This window comes from Lytechinus variegatus, chromosome 14, assembly GCF_018143015.1.
Source record: "Lytechinus variegatus isolate NC3 chromosome 14, Lvar_3.0, whole genome shotgun sequence".
NCBI classification, from domain to species: domain Eukaryota; kingdom Metazoa; phylum Echinodermata; class Echinoidea; order Temnopleuroida; family Toxopneustidae; genus Lytechinus; species Lytechinus variegatus.
This window is the reverse complement of record NC_054753.1, coordinates 5,873,693-5,882,077: the sequence shown is the minus strand read 5'-3', so window position 1 is coordinate 5,882,077 and position 8,385 is coordinate 5,873,693. Positions and strand designations below refer to the sequence as shown.

The following is an 8,385-nucleotide window of genomic DNA, read 5'->3' as shown; positions in this document are numbered from 1 at the left end:
GGTCCAAAGTGGACCTAACCCCTTTTGCAACTAATCTCTTCATTTAGATCTCTATATTATATTGGATGGCTCAGAATGGAATACCAGAAATATTCCAAGAGTTTCGAAAAATATTCCACTTATCGTGGAATATTTTTCCAAACATGGAATATTTTGTTTTAAACTACAGGGTTCTCGCTGGTTCAGTTTTATAAACTGTTTCCATACATGTAAAAGGTGCTCTGCAGTTTAACAAACATTTTGCATGAAGATACATTTATGATAACGGGGGTTACATGAAAATAACCAAGGTTAGCGCAAAAATCGTTTGCTTTCATAAAATGTCTGCTTTCAAAATCAACAATACATGTGTAAAAAAATATCTTAATATAAATAAATCTTAATTCAGAAAATAAATGCATTCGTATTAAATTATTATATAAGGAATAAAATAAACGATACGAAATGGATAGGAACCTCATAAGAGAGTTCAAGTCATTTATCATGTTTATTGTGAATTATAAATTGTGATCTAAAAATGCAGTGACATGGATATCATCGTCATAATTAGATTGAATAAGGAAAAATGCTGAAAGTGAATATTTTTAAAGATGAGTTTATTAAAAGATAATGTACAAACAACTTTCCCTTAATAATACAGGTAAAGATTTGCTTCATGATATCTCATGTTATCCATAAGCTCCAAATATAAGGATTTTTTTTCTTATACACTCTCATAAACATTTGGTGTCATATGAACATCAAAAATGATTCTAGGAGTTTTCACACGTACAAACCAGTCCCTAAAGGATTACACATGTTTTTTTCTAGTTAGCATCAATTTTGAAAATATCCGGGGGGTGGGGGGTAGACAGCGGTCTGACAATACAAGTATGTAACAAGTTATCTCTTCTATCCAGACAATCAAAGGTCTTCACTTTCAAGGGGGGGGGGCACCTCTGTTTTAACGGCATGTTTACATTACAAATTGTAATTCTACCTCTCATAACCGGCCAGTGCCCCCCCCCCCCCCCGATCCACCAGGAGTGTGACCTACATGTATAAATCCCCGGTAACGCGTGGCAAACTATTCACTGCATTGGGTCAGGTGAACGTTTCGAAACGTATTCATCATGATCAATGAGTTGATTTCAGCAATTAATGGGTCAAAATGGTTATTTTTCATTGACCATTCTTATAAACTGCCACGATTATTCGATCAGAATTGCTCAAATTTGTCAGTAAATATCGCTAACATGTTTTTTTTATTTTATGAAGCACTGCTTAGATAACTCTTGGGATAACTCACCAAGCCTGATTTTTGCATTATCGCTTGAGCAATAAATTTTACAAAACATAACCCTGTGAAATGGCCCCATATGTTTGTTACACCTTTAAACACATATGGAACTTGAAATTCATTTCACATTCATAATAACCAAGCATGAGATTTGTCAATCTTCAATACATTTTCATTATTTATGAATAATGTTGTAATCATGTTACAATATTCTATAATATAAAACGAATCTTACAAACTATGCTATGTCGCTAGCTTTGCATCAATCGGCGAAACCTTGTAACTGATATCATTACAATAAAACTAGTATTGGAGAAATAATTTCTATATATACAAATATTGCTACTATATACTGTTCTCATTAGAATGATATGAATAGGAAGGCTCGTAGAATTTCCTTTTAAGAAAGATTATTAAATTTATTTTGTAGCTCTTCCGCCGATGGTCTATCTTCAGGCTTCTCATTGAAGCAGGGTCCAAGAATTTCTTGGATTTTTTGATCCACGAATTCCAGAGCCTCAGGTTTGCACATTCCCCCCGTCATAAAGCGAGTTAATAGGGCCATCTGATTGGGCAAAACTCCCCAAAGGCGTTTCATGGAGTAGAACTCCACCAGTGTTCCTGCAACTGACCAGATGTCATGTTTGCTAGAATGTTTGTACCCAGCCACTGCAGTAATTACCTCCGGTGGCATGAACTTAGGGGTGCCCCTGATGCGCATGGTGGATTGAGTCATGGCGTTCCGGTTCTTGATGTGGGCAAGACCCATGTCACAGATGAAGGGACGGTTGGTGGCACTCTCCAACTGAATGGGAGAAAACCAAAAAGATCTTAATCAGTACTGGGTACGGTGGTTCAGTGGTAGGATGCCAGCCTCATGAACGAAAGGTTGTGGGTTCAATCCCAAACAGTTTAACTGATAAACAGGTCTTACATACATGTACCATACTTTACGCCATCTTACCAGGCCTTATACCATCTAACCAGGGTGACAAAGAAAATGATCATGCATGGACCACTAGAGGACCAGTAAATATAACCGAACCTTCTGAATGTGATAACATAATGTCATTAAATTATGCATCATGAACCATGAAGACCTGATAAAGCTGAAGTGGCTATTTAGAACCTATATAACGATATTTTATATTAGGAATAGCGACTTCAGCTTGAAATATCGAGGAGGAGTTAGCCGATATTGACGGTTTAGTTCTAATGCCATGTCTTTATTTTTATGTTATTCATATCGGCCTACATTGCATAAGGTAACTGAAATCGCACCAATTAAGTTCTCTTTGCACCCCAAAAGCCCCGAGTAAAAATTTACCAAATATTTGGTAGAAAGTGATCATTTCATAAAAAAAACTACAAAACTGTTGGATATCTGTTTACCCTGCCAACATGCGTGTTCTAATTTTAACCAATATTGGGTAATTTTTTTTAGAATGAAATGGAAGTACATTGAGAATGAATAAATAATGATACAAAAGAAATACACGCAATCAGTTCAGCAATAGGCCCACATATTTAAAAGGGCAAGGCTTCAATAGCCTAAATATCCTTTATTTCAATCCAACACAACGTTTCATGTAGCCTTGCTTCTACTGTATTTCGAAAACACCTATTTTGATTTCGTTATTTGTCACTTTCAAATCAATTTCAATTACCAAAATATTGGCAGGCTTGATATCAAGATGTAAGATATTGCTGGCATGCATGAAGGTGACTGCTTGGAGAACCTCACGGGATATCCCAAGCTTGGCGGACCAGTCTAGAAGAATCTGCATAAACGTTAAAGAATATACATTAAGATCCCATCCCACTTTTCGTACTTGGTAAAATAAATTTATGACATAAATGACTGGACGTAGAGTGTCAGATTAGGATTCTTCAAATATGCCTCCTTCGATATAAAGATAAAGTGCGAGATCACCTAGCCCTCATCATGCCCTCTACCCCTTAAAAAAATGAACTTAAATCATAATAACATAATTCGGTTCCACTCTTGATAGTCCTCCCATATACCGACTTATCACAACGTTTTCATACTGAAGGCGAAGTGGAGTTACTCCTGAGTGAGTTACGCTTGCACTGCGGACCGACATCACACCCCTTCCAAAATTGCTAGGTCCGCAGCGGTGTATCGCAGTCGCACTCCGTCTGTAACCCTCTTCTCGAAGTTAAGAACTCTGCTTTGAATCCGGATCGAAATAATTCTAGAATTTTCATACTGCCCTCCAAAGCGGAGTAATTCCACTTCGGCAGTCAGTAGGCCTATAGTGATGCACCGGAATCATCCAATTGTTTTACTTTTTTATATGTAAATTACTTTTTAAAACGAAAGGCCCTAGCTACGAACTTATTCGAATACTAATTATAAAGCTATAAACACTCTAATTTTTCCTGTAATTTCTAAAATTATATTGCCTTCAGCATGTTCAGTCAAAAAAAACATATACAACAAAAATTTGTGATCCTCATATCGAAATCCATCCATCTATATTGGCCAAGAATACCTTTGGATCATCGCGATCTGGGAAGATGATCTTATCTAAACTTGGCCCTTCAATAAACTCCATAACAAGGTAGGCGTCCGTACACTCATAACCTAGCGCCATCATTTTCACGATATTTGGATGGGTGGCTTGCCTGGAAGAATGAAGAAACAAATTGCTTTGCTTAAGGATAGTAAACTTCACCATACTGTATTTCACTGATGATACCTCTAAAAATATAACTTTAGCAGCACCTGTATTTAGGCAAAGTATACTGATTGATAGTAGGAAACAGTTTTCTCCATGTTCTAGTGCTCCAATTAAGACATCGGTGGAATACACCAGGAAAGTCACCGCTCTCAAAGGCCAAAATGTAGCGGTCAAGTCTGCTTTCACTCCTACTTTCATATTAGTTCAACTTTCTCTCCTGCCTACCTGTGGATAGAAACCTCCTTTTCGACTTCATCCTTTTTACTCCCGATGATAGAGATCTTTTTGACTGCCACCGTGGTTCCTCGCCATGTTGCTCGATGGACGACTCCAAATTGTCCAGTTCCAACCACAGATCCCATTTCAATATCGGAGACTTTAATTTCGTGAACAAGCTCAAACACTGAAAAAACAAAACAGGACAAAGAATATTTAATCAACCTGTCAATACTATTGTAATGAGAGTTTGTAACATCAAATATGGGTTCGTGTCGAAAACATTAAGGGCGGCTTAATGACCACTCTGAAAGGCATACAAACTCGGATCTGAACTGGACACTAATGAAATGTATCTGATAGGATATAATATGAAATGAATTGCACAATGATTATTCACATCAATAAGTTTTTGGTCCTTCTTTCAACTTATTTGAACAGCTTCGTTAACGACACCTTCTGGCGGATTGCCGGCGAATCTTGTCGGCCATGTCGGCTGGGCTTATATGGTTTGAAGCTACGTGTGCTGAATAAGGCAAAATGACGTTTGTCATTTCAAAAGGAATGTAAAATACTATGTTCATACGATAAAAATTAAACTTACTCGTTAGACATGAGGCCGAATATACCAAATAGCACTTAGAAGAACATGTTTAGTAGAACGTTTGGTTCAGTAACCATAGTTTCGAAAGGAATGATAACGGTAATATCGATGGGTTCATTGGACATGTTGGACGCATCGTGTCTGCCTTTGAATCGATTCATTCATGGAGGAAAAAGATGAGGCAAACATGCTGTGATCAACAAAACAGTGGTTGTTCAACTAGGACACTAGTAATTATGAAGCGAATATATCAGACATACACCAATGTACGTACATCCGGTCTTTGGCTTGTTGGTTCTGGCGAGGTTTTCTGATCCTTGATCATTGGCAGCTGGATCGTCCACGGGAGTTTGTGGGATATGGATATCATTATAGTCATCATGGATGGCGTTGGTTGTCAGGCCTTCTGTTTCTGAAGCTTCATCTCCTACCATGTCTTCTAGCGACTTCAAGTCAACTTCCCTGATGAAAAGAATCATAAATGCCAGTTTCATGGTTTATCTATCATTAGTGGTTGCACTAACATGACTAAATGAGGGCTGAGAATCAACCGAGGACAATTCAATGCTATGGCCTGGGAACGATTTTGAAAATAGGGTGTAAAGGAAATAATCAACTTTGATTCAGTAGATGAGAAAACTCTTACTTCAAAGGCGATATGAATATAATTTCTATTTCAGCACAGCATTGCTTCCTATAACATGTATAACCAGAGAGTAAGTCCCTTTTACCTCCGAAATGCTTATTTGTCCCACCACTTTTGCCAGCGGTAAATCCATTGACGGTAAAGCTTACGATCACCTCTGGCCAATCAGATGACAAGAAACTTTTTCCTACGGTAAAAACAATATTTAGGTGCATGTGGGTGCGTGTGCGTTAAAGCATTTCAGTGAAAATTGCATTACCTGTCTCCACGGGCAATCTCCTTCAAAGTCCGTTTTAGTTTTGGATCATTGATGTAGTATAGAGGGGTACGACAAGACTCATTTTCACTATCGATGGACGCCCCATGTAGGACCATGAAACACAGCAATGCTGCACCAGTGTTACTGCCTACACCTCTATCTCTATATTTCTTTTGAATCTGAAAGATATGTAAATATAAAGAAATATAAAAAAATTTGACGGATCTGAATCTGACTAATGCCTGGTATAATCTCTCAGGAAGTGGTGACCCTTTGGATTTCCACAGTTGACCAGAATGCAGAAATGGTCGTTTGAACACTTAGTTCCATAAAATATTTGAATAGAATTAATGCAGTTTATTGACACTATTTGTAACGTTCATAAAATGTATGTACATATAATTTGAAGAAGCAGCGTGTAGTGTTGGTGCAAATATCTGCCACAATTTGTGCGATATTGTTAATTGATATGCTATTTTTTTTATAATGATACTAATTCTGCTACTACTACTACCACAACTACTTCTACTACACTCTTAAAAACATCAGTCAGAAATGATTAGGATCAGCTGTGTGCAACTGTTGTTCTAGTCATATTGACTATTAAGTCGATTTACTAGAACATGACTATTTCTGACTAGAACGTGTCAAAAATGTGACAAGATATTTCAGTAGCACCCAGCTGACTACTGGTTAAGTCCATTTGACTGATTTGTTTTAAGAGTGTATGTCCTACAACTTTTACTTGTACTATTGTTTATCGCTGCTGTAAGCCTTTACCGCTTTAAAAATAAATTCCAGTATTGGTAACGATCTCAAAATGACTTTTTACAGAATCTAATATGATGAGCACCCATGTGTGTGTTTGTATGAATAAAAAATATCTGCCAAAGGATTCTGGAAGAAATTGTGTAATTGCTGAGAAATAAGCAAAATAAGCGCGGATTCGGTTACTTCCGTCGGGTCTTTATTCCAGCAATAATAATACGCTGTCCCACGTGTGCCTATCTGTGTTGGTGATCTTCAGCGTGAACATTTTTCAGCGTAGATTTCAAGATTTCACAAAGTTCAGTTTATGTAAATTTACCAGATCTAGATCCTCGATGATATACTGACAATTAAGCCTGATTTTACAGACTTTCTCATGAAATCAGTGTTTACTGCAACTACTGGCATTTCTCTTTAAACAATCATTATTACCATTCCTTATTTAATGAGATCTATCAGTATAAAGCATGATAATGTTTTCCACGAGAAAGCTTCTATTTTAAACTTATAGTTACCCTTTTAAGCATGGGTGTTTCTTTGATTTCTCTTGATCTTCCTGCTCTGCTGGCTACCAGATGAAGCGGACTGTGGCCACCATTACATTGACTATTGATGTCTGCTCCAAGAGAAATCAAGTACTCGATACTTTCTGAGTAAAGCTCGTGTGAGGCAAGGTGCAGAGCCGTCTGATCTTCACTGTTTTTTGTATCAATACACAGTCCGTGATCCTCAATACAAAAAAAAAACATATATGAAGGGTAGGATACGTACCATCGACATATTTCGTGTGAAAATTTCATATATTATCTTTATTTTGATTTGCCAAAAAGCACAATGACCCACGTTATTTCATGAAACGCTCCTCTGTTTTTAGAGCAATAAACGCTTTCGGGTAGATGTAGAAAGCTGGCATGGCATCAGATCTGAATCAACTAGGAACAGGGAGTTAGGAGTACTCCCTGCTTGCACATATCAAAACCTCGATCTTGTAACGAGTGTTCCAAAAATGCATAGCTAAAAAGCACGAAAAGATTAATAATAGGAGAGACAGAGACAGCAAGCAACTCGATCCTTACAAACTTCGGATTGAAGGGCAAAACTGCCCTCCCCCACAAAAAATAGAAAAGCTCAAAGAATGCCACCATTTCCGGAAACACTTACTTGTTAACAAATTTCTGACCAAAAAGATATTTTACAGTGGTCAAGGTTCACACATTTTTTTCGGAAGCACCTTCCCTTAAAAATCATGTGAAACTGGACCTCGAAGAGGTCGATCGTACCGCATCATTTCAGCTTTCCCATTAGAACTTGTCTGACAAAAATATATATTTATATATCATGTGATGGAGGAGATGGGTAGCTGACTCTTTCCCTTAGTGTTTACAGAGAATCTTTTGGGCAGATGATTGTAGATTTTGAGTGATAATCCTTAGGATGATTAAACATTTCGTGTAGAATTGATCTAATCAATTTCTCCATAAAGCATCTCATCATTAATTTCTCAGAAAATGATATCAACCACAGGTACGAATTGATAGTCTTTTTGTTCATTGCTTCACAAAGAAAAGCCTGTTAATGATGTGGGTTATGTTTTTGGTGGATAAATTAATTGCCTATTACCTCAACAGCAAAGAGAGCCTTCATGACTTCTATGTGGTTGTTCACTGCTGCGATATGCAATACATTGTACCCATCTTTTTTAGGGACAGCTACTGAAGAAGGACAATGTTGTGCAACCATTCTAACGATTCTGTACAAGGAAAGGACCAAAAAAAAAGAATCGCAGAAACAAGTGAGTATCAGAAATTCAGGAACCAATATCATATTGCCTATTGCATTATTTTATTTGGTTTTGGTTTTATTTTTCTTCTTTTTTAGCTCTGTCGCTGCGTTTACTCTAGCGGGACG

General features: G+C 37.3%; 1 protein-coding gene across 1 annotated transcript in view; it reads right to left on the bottom strand.

Moving 5' to 3' along the window:
• Positions 1-374: 374 nt before the first annotated feature.
• LOC121427899 overlaps positions 375-8,385 on the bottom strand; it is a 43,223-nt gene continuing 35,212 nt past the window's right edge. Inside the window, exons 22-29 of the mRNA XM_041624472.1 lie at positions 8,091-8,227; positions 6,993-7,258; positions 5,710-5,888; positions 5,079-5,266; positions 4,210-4,387; positions 3,796-3,928; positions 2,947-3,060; positions 375-2,084 (exon numbers count right to left, since the gene is read on the bottom strand). Coding sequence (XP_041480406.1) covers positions 1,680-2,084; positions 2,947-3,060; positions 3,796-3,928; positions 4,210-4,387; positions 5,079-5,266; positions 5,710-5,888; positions 6,993-7,258; positions 8,091-8,227 — 1,600 coding nt within the window. The 3' untranslated portion in view covers positions 375-1,679. The remainder of the gene's footprint in view (positions 2,085-2,946; positions 3,061-3,795; positions 3,929-4,209; positions 4,388-5,078; positions 5,267-5,709; positions 5,889-6,992; positions 7,259-8,090; positions 8,228-8,385) is intronic.